Source organism: Panulirus ornatus, chromosome 44 (genome assembly GCF_036320965.1).
Source record: "Panulirus ornatus isolate Po-2019 chromosome 44, ASM3632096v1, whole genome shotgun sequence".
In the NCBI taxonomy this organism is placed as follows: Eukaryota; Metazoa; Arthropoda; class Malacostraca; order Decapoda; family Palinuridae; genus Panulirus; species Panulirus ornatus.
The window spans coordinates 11690302-11714068 of NC_092267.1; the positions used below are offsets into that span (position 1 = coordinate 11690302).

The 23767-nt window shown below is 40.1% G+C and overlaps 1 protein-coding gene across 9 annotated transcripts in view; it reads left to right on the forward strand.

Moving 5' to 3' along the window:
- LOC139762740 (major facilitator superfamily domain-containing protein 12-like) overlaps window positions 1–18291 on the forward strand; it is a 201602-nt gene extending 183311 nt beyond the window's left edge. For all 9 annotated transcript variants that reach the window (XM_071687816.1, XM_071687821.1, XM_071687819.1 and 6 more), the window contains one exon: window positions 11934–18291. In XM_071687816.1, coding sequence (XP_071543917.1) covers window positions 11934–12019 — 86 coding nt within the window. In that variant the 3' untranslated portion in view covers window positions 12020–18291. The remainder of the gene's footprint in view (window positions 1–11933) is intronic.
- The last annotated feature ends 5476 nt before the right edge of the window (window positions 18292–23767 follow it).

The following is a 23767-nucleotide window of genomic DNA, read 5'->3' on the forward strand; positions in this document are numbered from 1 at the left end:
ATTTCATGTGTGACGGGGTGGTGATGGGAATAAATAAAGGCAGACAGTATGAATTATGTACATGTGTATATATGTATATGTCTGTGTGTGTATATATATGTATACATTGAGATGTATAGGTATGCATATTTGCGTGTGTGTACGTGTATGTATATGCATGTGTATGTGGGTGGGTTGGGTCATTCTTTCGTCTGTTTCCTTGTGCTACCTCGCTAATGCGGGAGACAGCGACAAAGCAAAATAATGAATAAAAATAAATAAATATATATATATATATGTATTCATTGCGATGTATAGGTATGTATATGGGCGTGTGTGGACATGTATGTATATACATGAGTATGTGGGTGGGTTGGGCCATTCTTTCGTCTGTTTCCTTGTGCTACCTCGCTAACGCAGGAGACAGCGACAGAGTATAATAAATAAAAAATATTCTCTGCCTGAGATAAGGGCTTCATAAGCAGTCAGAAACATATCCGTAATTGGCAATGTATACAGATTTCCTGCTTTCCAAAAATGAGCAATGCAACTTTTTCTGCCATAAGAAAACCTTAGGAGGGTCAAGGTTCACCCATGCAACTCTTAACTCATTATGCTAACAAATCTGAGAGATGAATCCACTTGCCTTGTCTTTAATCCACAAAATATGAACACTCTTTTGCATTTCTAGCCTCTTATCAACTGGATATGCTTTCATTTGTGCCCTTTTTTTTTTTTCTTTTATTTGGAATGCAGTGATTTTCTGTAATGTCTCAACCATATCCTTCTTTTCAATAATAATCATTTAGGCTACATTTTGTAAGCATATCATGGTCATGAGAAGAAAGATCATGAGAGGCAAGTGTTTTGGGAGCAACTGAGTGAGTGTGTCAGTAGCTTTGGTGCATGGGACCAGGTATTAGTGATGGGTGATTTAAACGTGAAGGTGAGTAATGTGGCAGTTCAGGGTATAATTGGTGTAAATGGGGTATTCAGTGTTGTGAATGGAAATGTTGAGGAGCTTGTGGATTTGTGTGCTGAAAAAAGACTGGTGATTGGGAATGCCTGGTTTAAAAGGAGAGATATACACAAGTATACATATATAGGGGAGGAATGGGATGTATTTAGGGAATCAGTGATGGATTGTGCAAAAGATGCTTTTGGCATGAGAAGAGTGGGAGGTGGGTTGATTAGAAAGGGTAGTGAGTGGTGGGATGAAGAAGTAAGAGTATTAGTGAAAGAGAAGAGAGAGGCATTTGGACGATTTTTGCAGGGAAAAAATGAAATTGAGTGGGAGACGTATAAAAGAAAGAGACAGGAGGTCAAGAGAAAGGTGCAAGAGGTGAAAAAGAGGGCAAATGAGAGTTGGGGTGAGAGAGTATCATTAAATTTTAGGGAGAATAAAAAGATGTTCTGGAAGGAGGTAAATAAAGTGCGTAAGACAAGGGAGCAAATGGGAACTTCAGTGAAGGGCGCTGATGGTGAGGTGATAACAAGTAGTGGTGATGTGAGAAGGAGATGGAGTGAGTATTTTGAAGGTTTGTTGAATGTGTTTGATGATAGAGTGGCAGATAGAGGGTGTTTTGGTCGAGGTGGTGTGCAAAGTGCGAGGGTTAGGGAAAATGATTTGGTAAACAGAGAAGAGGTAGTAAAAGCTTTGCGGAAGATGAAAGCCGGCAAGGCAGCAGGTTTGGATGGTATTGCAGTGGAATTTATTAAAAAAGGGGGTGACTGTATTATTGACTGGTTGGTAAGGTTATTTAATGTATGTATGACTCATGGTGAGGTGCCTGAGGATTGGCGGAATGCGTGCATAGTGCCATTGTACAAAGGCAAAGGGGATAAGAGTGAGTGCTCAAATTACAGAGGTATAAGTTTGTTGAGTATTCCTGGTAAATTATATGGGAGGGTATTGATTGAGAGGGTGAAGGCATGTACAGAGCATCAGACTGGGGAAGAGCAGTGTGGTTTCAGAAGTGGTAGAGGATGTGTGGATCAGGTGTTTGCTTTGAAGAATGTATGTGAGAAATACTTTTTACCATGCAACGATCAACACTACTATCCTGTACATAATATAGCTCCCGGATGTATTATATTTTTATCGCTGTTAGGGATATGACGCCGCGTTGTCGTACAGCCAGAACGTTCAGTTTTACGATAGTTCACCGTCACACAAACAAACACACACACACACACACACACACACACACACACACACACACAAACACAAACACACGCTCCGTTCTCTGTTGGTAGCGACTACCTGCTCTTCCTCAACTCGACATCTCCAACTTAAGTAATTTATTTATCCCCCACCACCACCACCTGCTCCTCATCCCCTCCTTTTCATGTTCACGAGATAAGAGTATATATGTCCTTCAGTCGTAGAGATTTTTAGTCTTGGCACATTTTTTGTAAAATTCAGTTTACAAGGGCGTTGTGAGGAGGGAAAGACGAGAAAATTTTTTTGAATATATAAAGATATATATGTATGTGTGGGTGTGTTTGGGATAAATGCGAGAAAATTTGCGTAGCAAGGAGGCTTCACCATCCCTTCAGTGTACGATATATATATATATATATATATATATATATATATATATATATATATATATATATATATATATATATATTTTTTTTTCATACTATTCGCCATTTCCCGCGATAGCGAGGTAGCGTTAAGAACAGAGGACTGGGCCTTTGAGGGAATATCCTCACCTGGCCCCCTTCTCTGTTCCTTCTTTTGGAAAATTAAAAAAAAACGAGAGGGGAGGATTTCCAGCCCCCCGCTCCCTTCCCTTTTAGTCGCCTTCTACGACACGCAGGGAATACGTGGGAAGTATTCTTTCTCCCCTATCCCTAGGGATATATATATATATATATATATATATATATATATATATATATATATATATATATATATATATATATATATATATATATTTCTTTCTTTCTTTCATACTATTCGCCATTTCCCGCGTCAGCGAGGTAGCGTTAAGAACAGAGGACTGGGCCTCTGAGGAAACATCCTCATCCAGCCCCCTTCTCTGTTCCTTCCTTTGGAAAAAAAAAAAAAAAAAAAAAAAAAAAAGAGGGGAGGATTTCTAGCCCCCTGCTCCCTTCCATTTTAGTCGCCTTCTACGACACGCAGGGAATACGTGGGAAGTATTCTTTCTTTCTTTCTCCCCTATCCCCAGGGAATATATGTATATATATATATATATATATATATATATATATATATATATATATATATATATATTTTTTTTTTTTTTTCATACTATTCGCCATTTCCCGCGTTTGCGAGGTAGCGTTAAGAACAGAGGACTGGGCCTTAGAGGGAAAATCCTCACCTGGCCCCCTTCTCTGTTCCTTCTTTTGGAAAATCAAAAAAAAAACGAGAGGGGAGGATTTCCAGCCACCCGCGCTTTCTCCCCTTTTAGTCGCCTTCTACGACACGCAGGGAATACGTGGGAAGTATTCTTTCTCCCCTATCCCCATATATATATATATGTATATATATTTATTTTTTTTTTTTTGTCGCTGTCTCCCGCGTTTGCGAGGTAGCGCAAGGAAACAGACGAAAGAAATGGCCCAAACCACCCCCATACACATGTATATACATACGTCCACACACGCAAATATACATACCTACACAGCTTTCCATGGTTTACCCCAGACGCTTCACATGCCCCGATTCAATCCACTGACAGCACGTCAACCCCGGCATACCACATCGCTCCAATTCACTCTATTTCTTGCCCTCCTTTCACCCTCCTGCATGTTCAGGCCCTGATCACACAAAATCTTTTTCACTCCATCTTTCCACCTCCAATTTGGTCTCCGTCTTCTCCTCGTTCCCTCCACCTCCGACACATATATTCTCTTGGTCAATCTTTCCTCACTCATTCTCTCCATGTGCCCGAACCATTTCAAAACACCCTCTTCTGCTCTCTCAACCACGCTCTTTTTATTTCCACACATCTCTCTTACCCTGACGTTACTTACTCGATCAAACCACCTCACACCACACATTGTCCTCAAACATCTCATTTCCAGCACATCCATCCTCCTGCGCACAACTCTATCCATAGCCCACGCCTCGCAACCATACAACATTGTTGGCACCACTATTCCTTCAAACATACCCATTTTTGCTTTTTGAGATAATGTTCTCGACTTCCACACATTCTTCAAGGCTCCCAGAATTTTCACCCCCTCCCCCACCCTATGATCCACTTCCGCTTCCATGTTTCCATCCACTGCCAGATCCACTCCCAGATATCTAAAACACTTCACTTCCTCCAGTTTTTCTCCATTCAAACTCACCTCCCAATTGACTTGACCCTCAACCCTACTGTACCTAATAACCTTGCTCTTATTCACATTTACTCTTAACTTTCTTCTTTCACACACTTTACCAAACTCAGTCACCAGCTTCTGCAGTTTCTCACATGAATCAGCCACCAGCGCTGTATCATCAGCGAACAACAACTGACTCACTTCCCAAGCTCTCTCATCCCCAACAGACTTCATACTTGCCCCTCTTTCCAAAACTCTTGCATTCACCTCCCTAACAACCCCATCCATAAACAAATTAAACAACCATGGAGACATCACACACCCCTGCCACAAAACTACATTCACTGAGAACCAATCACTTTCCTCTCTTCCTACATGTACACATGCCTTACATCCTCGATAAAAACTTTTCACTGCTTCTAACAACTTTCCTCCCACACCATATATTCTTAATACCTTCCACAGAGCATCTCTATCAACTCTATCATATGCCTTCTCCAGATCCATAAATGCTACATACAAATCCATTTGCTTTTCTAAGTATTTCTCACATACATTCTTCAAAGCAAACACCTGATCCACACATCCTCTACCACTTCTGAAACCACACTGCTCTTCCTCAATCTGATGCTCTGTACATGCCTTCACCCTCTCAATCAATATCCTCCCATATAATTTACCAGGAATACTCAACAAACTTATACCTCTGTAATTTGAGCACTCACTCTTATCCCCTTTGCCTTTGTACAATGGCACTATGCACGCATCCCGCCAATCCTCAGGCACCTCACCATGAGTCATACATACATTAAAATAACCTTACCAACCAGTCAACAATACAGTCACCCCCTTTTTTAATAAATTTCACTGCAATACCATCCAAACCTGCTGCCTTGCCGGCTTTCATCTTTTTTTTTTTTTTTTTCTAAAATGGGAAACAGAAGAAGGAGTCACGCGGGGAGTGCTCATACTCCTCGAAGGCTCAGATTGGGGTGCCTAAATGTGTGTGGATGTAACCAAGATGTGAAAAAAGGAGAGATAGGTAGTATGTTTGAGGAAAGGAACCTGGATGTTTTGGCTCTGAGTGAAACGAAGCTCAAGGGTGAAGGGGAAGAGTGGTTTGGGAATGTCTTGGGAGTAAAGTCAGGGGTTAGTGAGAGGACAAGAGCAAGGGAAGGAGTAGCAGTACTCCTGAAACAGGAGTTGTGGGAGTTCGTGATAGAATGTAAGAAAGTAAATTCCCGATTAATATGGGTAAAACTGAAAGTTGATGGAGAGAGATGGGTGATTATTGGTGCATATGCACCTGGGCATGAGAAGAAAGATCATGAGAGGCAAGTGTTTTGGGAGCAGCTGAATGAGTGTGTTAGTGGTTTTGATGCACGAGACCGGGTTATAGTGATGGGTGATTTGAATGCAAAGGTGAGTAATGTGGCAGTTGAGGGAATAATTGGTGTACATGGGGTGTTCAGTGTTGTAAATGGAAATGGTGAAGAGCTTGTAGATTTGTGTGCTGAAAAAGGACTGATGATTGGGAATACCTGGTTTAAAAAGCGAGATATACATAAGTATACTTATGTAAGTAGGAGAGATGGCCAGAGAGCGTTATTGCATTACGTGTTAATTGACAGGCGCACGAAAGAGAGACTTTTGGATGTTAATGTGCTGAGAGGTGCAACTGGAGGGATGTCTGATCATTATCTTGTGGAGGCTAAGGTGCAGATTTGTATGGGTTTTCGGAAAAGAAGAGTGAATGTTGGGGTGAAGAGGGTGGTGAGAGTAAGTGAGCTTGGGAAGGAGACTTGTGTGAGGAAGTACCAGGAGAGACTGAGTACAGAATGGAAAAAGGTGAGAACAATGGAAGTAAGGGGAGTGGGGGAGGAATGGGATGTATATAGGGAATCAGTGATGGATTGCGCAAAAGATGCTTGTGGCATGAGAAGCGTGGGAGGTGGGTTGATTAGAAAGGGTAGTGAGTGGTGGGATGAAGAAGTAAGAGTATTAGTGAAAGAGAAGAGAGAGGCATTTGGACAATTTTTGCAGGGAAAAAATGCAGTTGAGTGGGAGACGTATAAAAGAAAGAGACAGGAGGTCAAGAGAAAGGTGCAAGAGGTGAAAAAAAGGGCAAATGAGAGTTGGGGTGAGAGAGTATCATTAAATTTTAGGGAGAATAAAAAGATGTTCTGGAAGGAGGTAAATAAAGTGCGTAAGACAAGGGAGCAAATGGGAACTTCAGTGAAGGGCGCAAATGGGGAGGTGATAACAAGTAGTGGTGATGTGAGAAGGAGATGGATTGAGTATTTTGAAGGTTTGTTGAATGTGTTTGATGATAGAGTGGCAGATATAGGATGTTTTGGTCGAGGTGGTGTGCAAAGTGAGAGGGTTAGGGAAAATGATTTGGTAAACAGAGAAGAGGTAGTAAAAGCTTTGCGGAAGATGAAAGCCGGCAAGGCAGCAGGTTTGGATGGTATTGCAGTGGAATTTATTAAAAAAGGGGGTGACTGTATTGTTGACTGGTTGGTAAGGTTATTTAATCTATATATGACTCGCGGTGAGGTGCCTGACGATTGGCGGAATGCGTGCATAGTGCCATTGTACAAAGGCAAAGGGGATAAGAGTGAGTGCTCAAATTACAGAAGTATAAGTTTGTTGAGTATTCCTGGTAAATTATATGGAAGGGTATTGATTGAGAGGGTGAAGGCATGTACAGAGCATCAGACTGGGGAAGAGCAGTGTGGTTTCAGAAGTGGTAGAGGATGTGTGGATCAGGTGTTTGCTTTGAAGAATGTATGTGAGAAATACTTAGAAAAGCAAATGGATTTGTATGTAGCATTTATGGATCTGGCGAAGGCATATGATAGAGTTGATAGAGATGCTCTGTGGAAGGTATTAAGAATATATGGTGTGGGAGGCAAGTTGTTAGAAGCAGTGAAAAGTTTTAATCGAGGATGTAAGGTATGTGTATGTGTAGGAAGAGAGGAAAGTGATTGGTTCTCAGTGAATGTAGGTTTGCGGCAGGGGTGTGTGATGTCTCCATGGTTGTTTAATTTGTTTATGGATGGGGTTGTTAGGGAGGTGAATGCAAGAGTTTTGGAAAGAGGGGCAAGTATGAAGTCTGTTGGGGATGAGAGAGCTTGGGAAGTGAGTCAGTTGTTGTTCGCTGATGATACAGCGCTGGGCTGATTCATGTGAGAAACTGCAGAAGCTGGTGACTGAGTTTGGTAAAGTGTGTGAAAGAAGAAAGTTAAGAGTAAATGTGAATAAGAGCAAGGTTATTAGGTACAGTAGGGTTGAGGGTCAAGTCAGTTGGGAGATGAGTTTGAATGGAGAAAAACTGGAGGAAGTGAAGTGTTTTAGATATCTGGGAGTGGATCTGGCAGCAGATGGAACCATGGAAGTGGAAGTGGATCATAGGGTGGGGGAGGGGGCGAAAATTCTGGGAGCCTTGAAGAATGTGTGGAAGTCGAGAACATTATCTCGGAAAGCAAAAATGGGTATGTTTGAAGGAATAGTGGTTCCAACAATGTTGTATGGTTGCGAGGCGTGGGCTATGGATAGAGTTGTGCGCAGGAGGATGGATGTGCTGGAAATGAGATGTTTGAGGACAATGTGTGGTGTGAGGTGGTTTGATCGAGTAAGTAACGTAAGGGTAAGAGAGATGTGTGGAAATAAAAAGAGCGTGGTTGAGAGAGCAGAAGAGGGTGTTTTGAAATGGTTTGGTCACATGGAGAGAATGAGTGAGGAAAGATTGACCAAGAGGATATATGTGTCGGAGGTGGAGGGAACGAGGAGAAGAGGGAGACCAAATTGGAGGTGGAAAGATGGAGTGAAAAAGATTTTGTGTGATCGTGGCCTGAACATGCAGGAGGGTGAAAGGAGGGCAAGGAATAGAGTGAATTGGAGCGATGTGGTATGCCGGGGTTGACGTGCTGTCAGTGGATTGAATCGGGGCATGTGAAGCGTCTGGGGTAAACCATGGAAAGCTGTGTAGGTATGTATATTTGCGTGTGCGGACGTATGTATATACATGTGTATGGGGGGGGTTGGGCCATTTCTTTCGTCTGTTTCCTTGCGCTACCTCGCAAACACGGGAGACACAAAAAAAAAAAATATATATATATATATATATATATATATATATATATATATATATATATATATATATATATATTTTTTTTTTTTTTATACTTTGTCGCTGTCTCCCGCGTTTGCGAGGTAGCGCAAGGAAACATATATATATATATATATATATATATATATATATATATATATATATATATATATATATATTTTATCCCTGGGGATAGGGGATTAAGAATACTTCCCACGTATTCCGTGCGTGTCGTAGAAGGCGACTAAAAGGGGAGGGAGCGGGGGGCTGGAAATCCTCCCCTCTCGTTTTTTTTTTCCCAAAAGAAGGAACAGAGAATTGGGCCAGGTGAGGGTATTCCCTCAAAGGCCCAGTCCTCTGTTCTTAACGCTACCTCGCTAATGCGGGAAATGGCGAATAGTTTGAAAGAAAGAATATATATATATATATATATATATATATATATATATATATATATATATATATATATATATATATATATATATATATACACACCATCCCTGGGGATAGGGGAGAAAGAATACTTCCCACGTATTCCCTGCGTGTCGTAGAAGGCGACTAAAAGGGGAGGGAGCGGGTGGCTGGAAATCCTCCCCTCTCGTTTTTTTTTGATTTTCCAAAAGAAGGAACAGAGAAGGGGGCCAGGTGAGGATTTTCCCTTTAAGGCCCAGTCCTCTGTTCTTAATGCTACCTCGCAAACGCGGGAAATGGCGAATAGTATGAAAAAAAAAAAAAAAAAAAATATATATATATATATATATATATATATATATATATATATATATATATATATATATATATTTTATCCCTGGGGGTAGGGGAGAAAGAATACTTCCCACGTATTCCCTGCGTGTCGTAGAAGGTGACTAAAAGGGGAGGGAGCGGGGGGCTGGAAATCCTCCCGTCTCATCATATTTTTTTTTAATTTTCCAAAAGAATGAGCAGAGAAGGGGGCCAGGTGAGGATATTCCCTCAAAGGCCCAGTCCTCTGTTCTTAACGCTACCTCGCTAAAGCGGGAAATGGCGAATAGTTTGAAAGAAAAAGAAAGAAAATATATATTATCCCTGGGGATGGGGGATTAAGAATACTTCCCACGTATTCCCTGCGTGTCATAGAACGCGACTAAAAGGGGAGGGAGCGGGGGGCTGGAAGTCCTCCCCTCTCCTTTTTTTTTTAAATTTTCCAAAAGAAGGAACAGAGGGGGCCAGGTGAGGATATTCCAAAAAAGGCCCAGTCCTCTGTTCTTAGCGCTACCTCGCTAACGCGGGAAATGGCGAATAGTTTAAAAAAAATATATATATATATATATATATATATATATATATATATATATATATATATATATATATATATATATATATATATATTATCCCTGGGGATAGGGGAGAAAGAATACTTCTCACGTATTCCCTGCGTGTCGTAGAAGGCGACTAAAAGGGGAGGGAGCGGGTGGCTGGAAATCCTCCCCTCTCGTTTTTTTTTTTTTTTATTTTCCAAAAGAAGGAACAGAGAAGGGGGTCAGGTGAGGATATTCCCTCTAAGGCCCAGTCCTCTGTTCTTAACGCTACCTCGCTAATGCGGGAAATGGCGAATAGTATGAAAGAAAGAAAGAATATATATATATATATATATATATATATATATATATATATATATATATATATATATATATATATATATATTTATATATATATATATATACTTCCCACGTATTCCCTGCGTGTCGTAGAAGGCGACTAAAAGGGGAGGGAGCGGGGGGGCTGGAAATCCTCCCCTCTCGTTTTTTTTTAATTTTCCAAAAGAAGGAACAGAGGGGGCCAGGTGAGAATATTCCAAAAAAGGTCCAGTCCTCTGTTCTTAATGCTACCTCGCTAACGCGGGAAATGGCGAATAGTTTAAATGAAAGAAAGAAAATATATATACACACACACAGAGACATATCCATATATCCACATGTACATAATTCACACTGTCTGTCCTTATTCATTCCTGTCGCCACCCTGGCACACATGAATGAAAACCCCCTTCCCCCGCATGGGTGCGAGGTATCACTAGGAAAAGACAACAAAGGCCACATTCATTCATACTCAGTCTCTTCCTGTCATGTATAATGCACTGAAACCACAGCTTCCTTTCCACATCCAGGCCCCACAAAACTTTCCATGGTTTACCCCAGACACTTCACATGCCCTGGTTCAATCCATTGACAGCACGTCGACCCCAGTATACCACATTGTTCCAATTCACTCTATTCCTTGCATGCCTTTTACCCTCCTGCATGTTCAGGCCCCGATCACTCAAAATCTTTTTCACTCCATCATTCCACCTCCAATTTGGTCTCCCACTTCTCCACGTTCCCTCCACCTCTGACACATGTATCCTCTTTGTCAATCTTTCCTCACTCATTCTCTCCATGTGACCAAACCATTTCAAAACACCCTCTTCTGCTCTCTCAACCACACTCTTTTTATTACCACACATCTCTCTTACCCTTTCATTACTTACTTGAGCAAACCACCTCACACCACATATTGTCCTCAAACATCTCATTTCCAGCACATCCACCCTCCTCCGCACAACTCTATCTATAGCCCATGCCTTGCATCCATATAACATTGTTAGAACCACTATTCCTTCAAACATACCCATTTTTGCTTTCCATGATAACATTCTCGACTTCCACACATTCTTCAAAGCTCCCAGAACTTTCGCCCCCTCCCCCACCCTATGATTCCCTTCCGCTTCCATGGTTCCATCTGCTGCCAAATCCACTCCCAGATATCTAAAGCACTTCACTTCCTCCAGTTTTTCTCCATTCAAACTTACCTCCCAATTGACTTGTCCCTCAACCCTACTGTATCTAATAACCTTTCTCTTATTCACATTTACTCTCAGCTTTCTTCTTTCACACACTTTACCAAACTCAGTCACCAGCTTCTGCAGTTTCTCACTCAAATCAGCCACCAGCGCAGTATCATCGGTGAACAACAACTGGCTCACATCCCAAACTCTCTCATCCACAACAGACTGCATACTTGCCCCTCTTTCCAAAACTCTTGCATTCACCTCCCTTACAACCCCATCCATAAACAAATTAAACAACCATGGAGACATCATGCATCCCTGCCGCAAACCTACATTCACTGAGAACCATTCACTTTCCTCACTTCCTTCACGTACACATGCCTTACATCCTTGATAAAAACTTTTCACTGCTTCTAACAACTTACCTCCCACACCATATATTCTTAATACCTTCCACAGAGCATCTCTATCAACTTTATCATATGCCTTCTCCAGATCCATAAATGCTACATACAAATCCATTTGCTTTTCTAAGTATTTCTCACATACATTTTTCAAAGGAAACACCTGATCCACACATCCTCTACTACTTCTGAAACCACCCTGCTCTTCCCCAATCTGAAGAGAATATACTTACCTTTTTTAAGTTATGTTCCATATGATTATTAGGTAGCAGTATTTATCACAGTGAATTATATTTATGTTACAACCTACAATATTTTTTTTTTTTTACAGAGTACACAGCTGTGCCACAAGGTCTTCGGGCCCGTGTGACTTCTGCTTCTGATGATGATGATGATGGTGTTGATGTGCTTCCATAATGTAAACATGTAATGTAAACATTAATTTTAACAAGACTGAACTGTGATGTTAAGTATAATTATCAGTGGCTACTTGTTCATTGCTCTGTTTGGATATTGTATAGTGATAGTGTGATGTAAAGCCCAGTTCTGTTTCCATGAAAAGTACTATATGATAGGTGTGTTTTTACCTGTTTGGAATAGCAAATGTGCCTGACCTTTGATGCCTCAGATCAAACATTTTGTAATGTTTGTTTAGTTTGAAAAGGATACTATTCCATCTTGCATATGTATTATGACACCTAACATTTACTGCAAGGAGAGACAGTGTGGATTATCAATGTCAGACAGTTTTCTCATAGATGTACCTTTACTTTGTAAAATCAGACAATGAATGTAGATAAAGTGCTTGGCACAGTATTTTTGAAGAATAATATCAAACAGAAACATTATTGACTGGATATGGATGAGAAAAGATTCCCCCAAATTAATCAGGATGCAGGAATATGAAGTATAAAGGTGACGAAATAAACAGTACAAATGATAACACACAATAATTGGTGAACGTAATTAAGTGTAGAACCCAGTCTTGGTAGGCAAAGTGTATATCATTTTGGTTCCCTTTAGAAACTGATACAACCCTTTACTAGCCCATGTCCATATTAGTATGGAGTTAGTGGAAGAAGTGAGGGGAATATAAGTATCTTGAGCTGTCTTAGGCAAGTGTAATGATATGGAAGGAGAGATAAAGGAGAGAGCAGTACAGGGTAGAAGAGTCATTGGGTCCCTTAATAAGATAATGAAGGGTAGGGGTATAAGTATGGAAGTGCAGAGAGGGATAAGGAACAGCACAGTTCTCCCAACCCTGACCTGTGCAGCCAAAACATGGACGTGAAATGAGGGACAGAGGTAAAAAATCCAGGCTGTGGAAATGAGGTATTTGAGAAGAGCATGTGGTGTGACTAGATGGAATGAAGAAAGAAATGAAAGGGTGTATGAGAGATGTGGTATGGCAAGCAGTGAAAAGGGAATAAATTGTGTTGTGGCTGCTGGGAGAGTTTATAGGTCAGATCACTTTTTGACTCAACTCCATCAAGTAAGGATGCAAAGCTAGAATCACCTTAGATGTGCGTGCAATACTCCATATAAGGGTGGATCAGTCCTTTGTATAAACGGAGTAACTGTTCTGAAGAAAAGAAATTTCAACATCTAAACAGGATTCCCAGTTTCGTAGAGGCAGACTTGGCTATTTCTGTAATGTAAGGTTTCCAAGAGAGAGTGGATGTTACAATAATAGCAAGTATGTTCATGAAGATGCAAAATTTCAGAACTGTCAGAGGAGAGAGGAAAATTATGAGATGTTTTGACAGAGATGGGTGGAAACTGGATCTAAGAGGCATTAAACTTTACTAGATTTCATCTACCCCACTGAGATATCTTGTGTAAGTCTGAGTTTAGTGAGGAAGTTGCATCAAGATGCAGATCGCATGAGAGAAGAGGGAGCAGAATTATGTGGAGGAATGTAGTACTGAATCATCAGCATATGAGTGCATTTGGTTTTTGTAGAAGAGAGGACATTATTTATAAAAAGGAGAAAATGTGTAGAGGATAGGACAGAACCTTGAGGGACACCACTTTCGCATTTGTATACAAGAACTGCATGTACATCTCAGAACTAGATCTTTAGGTTCAGAAAAACACTTAATGGTACCCTTAGTCTTGAATGTAACACTAACTTGAATTGTGAATTTGTGAATGAAATTATGTAAGCAATATGTTAAGTTTGTTACTTAGACTGAAATTTAGTTGACCAACATATAGGATGAGAAAATGGACTATTGCTCTTGGAACAGTAGTTCTTGAGATGATTTTAACTTACACATTGGTAATTGCTTTTCTAGTATATTTCTGTAAAATTACAAGGGAACCCATTAATGTATAGATGTTTTCCTAAAAAAACAGTGATTCATCTGTAATTTGAATATATGTTACAAACTCTTATTCAAAGTATGAATGAGATTACATTTGAAAACTGATAGGAATAAATGAAGTGAACTTAGTACTTATGCCAGTGAACATATACATTCTATTGTCCGACTTTTTGAATGAATTATTAGGTCATGTAACTGCTTTGTTTAAATATGGAAGAATTTAATGAATTTCTATGTGAAAAATGAGCTTCACATTGTCACGTTTAGAATTCAGACAGCTTGAAAACAGGGGGACTTGGTCATTAGACTTAAAAGCAAGAACACTGTCATCTAAATATCAATTATGAATTAAAGGTTGAAAATTTTGCGGAGAGTTGTTAACACATTTGACTTTGTGATATCAAAGGAAAGCATTCACCAATTGGTTCTAATGGGAATTCCATTACCATTCCATCACTGCTTCACTGTTTTGTTAATGAATTAGAAAGGTTTTTGTCTAATGACATTGTAATGTTAATAGATCCATCACCTGTTTGCAATCTTGGCCTTCAGTTAACTATGAATTCTTAAAAAGATTGTCACTGCAAATTGTTTCATTTCCTGTAATGTGATGATAGTAAACAGGGACTGAATGTCAAAACTAGCCCTTTGCAAATTGAATGATACTAACTAATAATGTTCACAAAAGATAACTAACAGTTAACTAGCAGTAATGGAAGAGAGAACAACTCTTAAATTTTCTTACTGCTAACAAAAAGGTCTGAATGAACAGTTAGCTTCAGGGCCTCTGAGAGGGGAGGGCACAGGGGGTACATTGTACCTGGGCCCAGGGATTTCCTGGGATCTTAGAAAATGCAGAAAATCAACAGAACACTACATTCCACCCCTCTATCATCTACCATACTCTTTTTTTGGGCTTACAACTCTTGGCATAAAACCATAGTGGATAAAAACAGAATGACTGATGGAGAAGGGAAGGGAACCCAAAAGAAACTTCGCACCCCCTGATAAGATTCCTTTCAGGGGCCCTGGTTATCTTTATAAACTTCATGCAAGTCCATGAATAATACCAGGTTGTGAATCAGAAATAGAGTCTTGAGCAAGTTGATTTGTCAATAATTCTGTTAGATTTCAGTTTACTGAAAAGCCTGTTTATCTTATCCTCTAATTTTGAAAGTACTTGAAAAGTGTCTCCTTACTTTTTTGCAAATTTGGTTGCATTATTATGAGTATCTGACATGGTCTCCCAACATAAATCCTGTCAATGCTATTCCACCTCTGTATGTTTGGCAATTAGGTCTTTGTGATAATGCTAGCTCTTCACACCCAAATCACTCCATGATCAACCACCACTCCCATGTAGGAATGAAAAAAACTTATCCCTAACAGCCAGTACTTACTGATCATCCTTACCCCACCAGACACAGCAATGACAAAATGTATATATACACACACATAAACACCACCCCACAAGACATTCACACGTGAAACTACACTCCCCAGATATTAATGAGCTACCTTTTCCCATACATGCTCTGGACTCCACCCATCACTTCAGCATTAGAAACACTGTTTTAGGGTATCACAATTACAGTCATGCCCAAGATGCAACTTTCTCACTGAAAACACTGAACATTTACTCCACAGTTGCCTTGCACTCATCCCACAAGGGCATACACACATCATACTTTTTGCAAACTGTAGTCCCAGCTAGTGAAGTGGCAAGCTTCCTGAGCACTTCAGGAGCCCCAAGAAGTGACTTGGAGCAAGAAGCTAAAGGTATTTGTTTAATTACCTATTTGTACTGTATGGAGAGGAGTTTTACACTCATGGGAACCCCATCTCTTGAACTTTCTTTATTATGCTGTGTGTGTGTGAATATAATTATGAATTTGTACTTTGTTGGAGGGAGTTTAAACTCATAGGGTCCTATCTTTTGAACACTCTCTACTCTCTTACAACTTCTGGAATAATATATGCTGTCCTTGGTCATTCTGTTCCATTCATCCACCACTCATACTCTAAAAGCTTTTTATATCTTTTTTTTTAACATATTTCCTGCTTTTTTTCATGTTATGTCCTCTGGTTGCTCCATCTTTACACCTCTTGAAGAACTGGTTACTGGCTGTGTCACTGATCCATTTTAAGAATTTAAGGGGTGTGATCAGGTCACTCTTCTCTCTTCTAAATTGGGCAGAGTTAAAGTCTCAAGCCTTTCCTTACAACTCAACTCTTCTAGTTCTGGTGTTATCTATATTGTCCTCCTTTGGACTCTCTGTTCGCTTGTGTTTCTCAAGGTTTGCTACCCAAACTTAGGAGGCATATTTGAGTTTTGGCCTTTTGTAAGATGTAAACAGCTTGCAGAACATTTTATCCATAAACTTTCAAGCAAATGTTATATTTACTAGCTGATAGTTGGTCTTAACTATTCTTCTAAGGTGGATCTATGGTGACAGGTTAGGGACACTGACACCCAAATCTTTTTCTTGCTTGGGGATCTACCTCCTTAATCAGCCTCCCATACAGTACATTGCCATACTAATTCTGGCTGTCCATATACAAACAATCTACCCAGCCTTTTTTTTTCTCAAAAACTGAGCTCACACTCTTGTATGGCCTTTCCTTGAAACCATATTGCCTCTCGCTTACATATGCAGTTACTCCCTTGCAGGAAATCATTCATTTGCTTTCAGATTATCTTTTCCAGTACCGTGAAGACCACATTTGTCAGGGAGACCAGTCTGTAATATTTTTTATACATCAGAGTCCGATATGAAAAATTTGTGCTCAGGAATGTAATCCTCTCAGTGTAACGGGTTTCACTTGCTCTTTTGCCCTATTCACTTTTTTGTGTTCTCTGCAGATGAGGTGTATGATATTTATTTCTAAACCGGCCACCTTTGCATAGAGACAAAATATATTGCCATTGATGCTTGTAATGTCATCCCATGTATTGTCTCTAGACATTACAGTCTACACTTTTAACATATACTGATCAGTTTATGTGAGAATATTAGGGAATCCTGTACAAGGCCTAGCCATCACATTCTGTATAGATATTTGAAGGTGTCACTCTTACAAGATTATAGATATTACTGATGAAAACCCTTTTGTAAAAACATTCATTTGTGACAAGAACACTTACAACAAAACCACACATTTCACTATGTATTCCCGAAAGTACTTTTCTTGCACCTCATATGCCTGGCAGTGAACCAGCATAAATTGAAGGGAGCATGGGAGACATAAAAGAGTGTCTCACCAGGTTGAGTTGTGTATTACTTTATTTAGAAAAATCCATTACAGTTAATCATAATAACAAATAAGATTTTTTTTTTTTTAGAATATCTTGCATCGATAATGTCCCTGAGTAAAATAGCTGCAATGGTCAAACTGTTAATGACAGTTTCCATATGAACAGATTTCTTAGGAATGTAACCCTGTTGCTAAGCCGGAATTCCCTATATTCCTCTTGACCCAGGAAGTAATTGTCATCTATTGGGAAGGTAATGAAGTACAAAGATCTTCATGTTCTATAACAGTGCTCAGATATAAAGTACTTCATTTGAGAAAAAAGGAAAAAACTTGGGATCAGAATTTTTTTTCTAAGCTACAGTATCTGTATAAGAGCCTTTTCCATCCCCCCATATTTTTTTCCAAAGGTGATACACAGCTAAAGTTTGTTGTGGGTACAAGGATATGTTGCTCTCAGGGTAAAATCATTGTGCATCTGATCGCTGAGACTAGTGCTTCTTATGACATGAGCAAAGTGCCTTGTGGACATGTTGCAAATCAAGTATTAGGGTACTTCAAATATTTTGAAATAATGCACAAGCATGAAAATTAAGACTTTTCAAGATACCTTTTCGTGCCATTGATTGGCTGTTCTAAACTGGTATGCCTCAATAATGCAAAGCTTCCATATGGTGTTATTTGGTTGTGATATATTCTTATATGATGTTAATCCCACTGTGATCTCTTACATCAACTTCACTGACCAATTTTTCTCTGCTGTATTCTTAACAACATTAAGTAACATCCATTGATTCAAGGATGAAAATTACTAGAAATTTCTTACTGGTAGATTCTGATAAGAGGAATTGATGTTGGATAGTCAGTTTATACTAAATTTGTAATCTTATGATACTTATTGTACACAAAGTTTTTATTGTTGTGAACATATAGTAGATATTAAGACTGAAATTCTCTTGCTGGAATTTGTGTTAGAAACCAAAGTATAAAGAATATCTTGAAGTAATTGTCTATGGTAGGATGTAGAGTTGATGTAATTATATTAGTTCTTTTTATAAAGATACCCAAAGAATTATTTCATGAATTCCTAAATAAATATGCCTAATGATCTGTTTGCAATTTAGTACTCAATGTAAGATTTCTTTAAAGCTATTGTCCTCCATATCACACTGTTACCTACATATTCTCCCATTCCAGAAGAAATCTGAATATCTGTTTGTACATTTTTTATGTCAGCACATCACACATGACTGCTAGAGACTGAGAGACTGGATGTGTGGTAATGAAGTCATTGTTCATGTGTTCCTAAGACTACTTTTTTTTAAATGGGGTGGCGATACTGTTTCCTAGGGGGCATAGTAGTGCCGGATATGGATGAAGGCAAGCAAGTATTAGTAAGTACATGTGGAATTGGCAGCAGTTGGAACCATGGAAGTGGAAGTGAATCATAGGGTGGGGGAAGGGGTGAAAGTTCTGGGAGCGTTGAAAAATGTATGGAAGTGGAGAACGTTGTTTTGGAAAGCACAAATGGGTATGTTTGAAGGAATAGTGGTTCCAACAATGTTATATGGTTGCAAGGCTTGGGCTATAGATAGAGTTGTGCAGAGGAGGGTGGATGTGCTGGAAAGGAGATGTTTGAGGACAATATGTGGTGTGAGGTGGTTTGATCGAGTAAGTAATGAAAGGGTAAGAGAGATGTGTGGTAATAAAAAGAGTGTGGTTGAGAGAGCAGAAGAGGGTGTTTTGAAATGGTTTGGTCACATGGAGAGAATGAGTGAGGAAAGATTGACAAAGAGGACCCTGGTATACCACATCGTTCCAATTCACTCTATTCCTTGCATGCCTTTCACTCTCCTGTATGTTCAGGCCCTGATCGCTCAAAATCTTTTTCACTCTATCCTTCCACCTCCAATTTGGTCTCCAGCTTCTCCTTTTTCCCTCCACCTCTAATACATATATCCTCCTTGTCAATCTTTCCTCACTCATTCTCTCCATGTGACCAAACCATTTCAAAACACCCTCTTCTGCTCTCTCAACCACACTCTTTTTATTACCACACATCTCTCTTACCCTTTCATTGCTTACTTAGTCAAACCACCTCACACCACATATTGTCCTCAAACATTTAATTTCCAATACATCCACCATCCTCCGCACAACCTTATGTATAGCCCAAGCCTCGCAACCATATAATGTTGTTGGAACCACTATTTCTTCAAACATATCCATTTTTGCCCTCCGAGATAATGTTCTTGCCTTCCACACATTTTTCAACACTCCCAGAAATTTTGCTCCTTCCCCTACTTTGCAACGAACTTCTGCTTCCATGGTTCCATTTGCTGCTAAGTCTACTCCCAGATATCTAAAACACTTCACTTCCTCCAGCTATTCTCCTTTCAAATTTACCTCCCCGTTATTTTGTCCCCCAACCCTACTAAACCTAATAACCTTGCTCTTATTCATGTTTACTCTCAACTTTCTTCTTTTACACACTTTACCAAACTCAGTCTCCAGCTTCTGCAGTTTCTCACCTGAATCAGCCACCAGCGCTGTATCATCAGTAAACATTAACTGACTCACTTCCCAAGCCCTCTCATCCACAACAGACTGCATACTTGCCCCTCTCTCCAAAGCTCTTGCATTGACCTCCCTAACCACTCCATCCATAAACAAATTAAACAACCATGGAGACATCACACAACCCTGCTGCAAACTGAAATTCACTGGGAACCATTACCTCCCAAACCATATACTCTCAAAACTTTCCACAAAACATCTCGATCCACTCTATCATATCCAGATCCATAAACGCTACATACAATGTTTCTCACATACATTCTTTAAAGCAAACACCTGATCCACACATCCTCTACCACTTTTGAAACTGCACTGTTCTTCCCCAATCTGATGCTCTGTACATGCATTCACCCTCTCAATCAGTACCCTCCCATAGAATTTCCCATGAATGCTCAACAAACTAATGCCTCTGTAATTTGAATACTCACCTTTATCCCCTTTGCCTTTGTACAGTGGCACTTTGCATGCATTCTGCCAACCCGTGGGCACTTCACCATGATCTATGCATGCATTGAATATCCTTACCAACCAGTCAACAATACAGTCACCCCCTTTTTTAATAAATTCCACTGCAATACCATCCAAACCCGCCATCTAGCCGGCTTTCATCTTCCACAAAGCTTTCACTGCTTCTTCTCTGTTCACCAAACCATTCTCCCTGACCCTCTTACTTCTCACAACACCTCGACCAAAACACCCTATATCTGCCACTCTATCATCACACACATTCAACAAACCTTCAAAATATTCATTCCATCTCATCACTTCGTTACTACTTGTTATTATCTCCCCATTTGCCCCCTTCACCGATGTTCCTATTTGTTCTCTTGTCTTACGCTTTTTACCTTCTTCTAAAACATCTTTTTATTCTCCCTAAAGTTTAATGATACTCCCTCACCCCAACTCTCATTTGCCCTCTCTTTCACCTCATGCACCTTTCTCTTGACCTTCTGTTGCTTTCTTTTATTCATCTCCCAGTCATTTGCACTACTTCCCTGCAAAAATCATCCAAACACCTCTTTCTTTTTCACTATCAATCTTACTTCTTCATCCCACCACTCATTACCCTTTCTAATCTGCCCACCTCCCACCTTTCTCATGCCACATGCATCTTTTGTGCAAGCCATCACTGCTTCCTTAAATACATCCCATTCCATCCCCTACTCCCCTTACATCCTTTGTTCTCACCTTTTTCCATTCTGCACTCAGGCTCTCCTGGTACTTCCTCACACAAGTCTCGTTTCCAAGCTCACTTGCTCTCACCACGCTTTTCACCCAACATTCTCTTCTTTTTTGAAAGCCTCTGCAAGTCTTTACCTTCACAAAATAATGATCAGACATCCCTCTAACTGCTCCTCTCAGCTCATTAACATCCAAAAGTCTTTCTTTCACATGCCTATCAGTTAACACAATCCAATAACACTCTCTGGCCATCTCTCTTACTAACATATGTATACTTATGTATATCTCTTTTTAAACCAGTTATTCCCAATCACCAGTCCTTTTTCAGCACACAAATCTACAAGCTCTTCACCATTTCCATTTACAACACTGAACACGCCATGTACACCAATTATGTCCTCAACTGCCACATTGCTCACCTTTGCATTTAAATCACCCATCGCTATGACCTGGTCTCATGCATCAAAACTGCTAACACACTCACTCAGCTGCTCTCAAAACACTTGCCTCTCATGATCTTTCCTCTCATGACCAGGTGCATTGGGACCAATAATCACCCAACTCTCTCCATCCACTTTAAGTTTTACCCATATTAAAATTAAGTTTACTTTCTTACACTCTATCACATACTCCCATAACTCCTGCTTCAGGAGTAGTGCTACTCCTTCCTCTGCTCTTGTCCTCTCACCAATCCCTGACTTTACTCCCAAGACATTCCCAAAGCATTGTTTCACTCAGAGACAAAACATCCAAGTTCCTTTCCTCAAACATACTACCTATCTCTCCTTTTTTCTCATCTTGGTTACATCCACACACATTTAGACACCCCAATCTGAGCCTTTGAGGAGGCTGAGCACTCCCTGCATGACTCTTCTATTTCCCCTTTTAGAAAGTTAAAATACAAGGTGAAGGGAGCTAATGAGGAGATAATAACAAGTAATGATGAAATGAGAAGGATATGGAGTGAGTATTTTGAAGGTTTGTTGAATGTGTTTGATGATATAGGGTGTTTTGGTTGAGGTGGTGTGAAAAGTGAGAGGGTCAGGGAGATTGGTTTGGTAAACAGAGGAGAGGTAGTGAAAGCTTTGCGGAAGATGAAAGCCGGCAAGGCAGCAGGTTTGGATGGTATTGCAGAGGAATTTATAAAGATAGGGGGTGACTGAGTTGTTCATTGGTTGGTATGGATATTCAATGTATGTATAGTTCATGGTGAAGTGCCTGAGGATTGGCAGAATGCATGCATATTGCCACTGTACAAAGGCAAAGGGGATAAAAGTGGATGTTCAAATTACAAAGGCATACATTTTTGAGCATTCTGGGGAAATTATATGGGAGGGTATTGATTGAGAGGGTGAAGGCATGTATAGAGCATCAGATTGGGGAAGAACAGTGTGGTTTCAGAAGTGGTAGAGGATGTGTGGATCAGGTGTTTGCTTTGAAGAATGTATGTGAGAAATACTTTGAAAAACAGATGGATATGTATGTAGCATTTATGGGTCTTGAGAAGGCTTATGATAAGGTTGATAGAGATGCTTTGTGGAAGGTATTAAGAGTATTTAGTGTGGGAGGTAAGGTGCTAGAAGCAGTGGAAAGTTTTTATCAAGGATGTAAGGCATGTGTGTGTGTAGGAAGAGAGGAAAGTGAATGGTTCCCAGTGAATGTTGGTTTGTGGCAGGGGTGCGTGATGTCTCCATGGTTGTTTAATTTGTTTATGGATGGGGTGGTTAGGGAGGTAAATGCAAGAGCTTTGGAGAGAGGGGCAAGTATGCAGTCTGTTTTGGATGAGAGGGCTTGGGAAGTGAGTCAGTTGTTGTTTGCTGATGATACGGTGCTGGTGGCTGATTTAGGTGAGAAACTGCAGAAGTTGGTAACTGAGTTTGGTAAAGTGTGTGAAAAAAGAAAGTTAAGAGTAAATGTGAATAAGAGCAAGGTTATTAGGTTCAGTACGGTTGAGGGACAAGTTAACTGGGAGGTAAATTTGAATGGAGAAAAGCTGGAGGAAGTGAAGTATTTTAGATATCTGGGAATAGACTTAGCAGCGATTAAAACCATGGAAGCAGAATTGAGTCACAAGGTGGGGAGAGGGCAAAGGTTCTGGGAATGTTGAAGAATGTGTGGAAGGTGAGAACATTATCTCGGAGAACAAAAATGAGGTTGTTTGAAGGAATAGTGGTTCCAACAATGTTACATGGTTGTGAGGCATGTATTATAGATAGGGTTCTGTGGAAGAGGGTGGATGTGTTGGAAATGAAATGTTTGAGGGCAATATGTGGTGCGAGGAGGAAGTGAAGTATTTTAGATATCTGGGAATAGACTTAGCAGCGATTAAAACCATGGAAGCAGAATTGAGTCACAAGGTGGGGAGAGGGCAAAGGTTCTGGGAATGTTGAAGAATGTGTGGAAGGTGAGAACATTATCTCAGAGAACAAAAATGAGGTTGTTTGAAGGAATAGTGGTTCCAACAATGTTACATGGTTGTGAGGCATGTATTATAGATAGGGTTCTGTGGAAGAGGGTGGATGTGTTGGAAATGAAATGTTTGAGGGCAATATGTGGTGCGAGGTGGTTTTGATTAAGTAATGAAAGGGTAAGAGAGATGTGTGATAATGAAAAGAGTATGGTTGAGAGAGCAGAAGAGGGTGTGTTGAAATGGTTTGGTCACATGGAGAAAATGAGTGAGGAAAGATTGAGAAGAGGATATATGTGTCAGAGAGAGGGCACAAGGAGAAGTGGGAGACCAAATTGGAGGTGGAAGGTTGGAGTGAAAAAGATGTTGTGCGATTGGGGCTTGAATATACAGGAGGGTGAAAAGCATGCAAGGAATAGA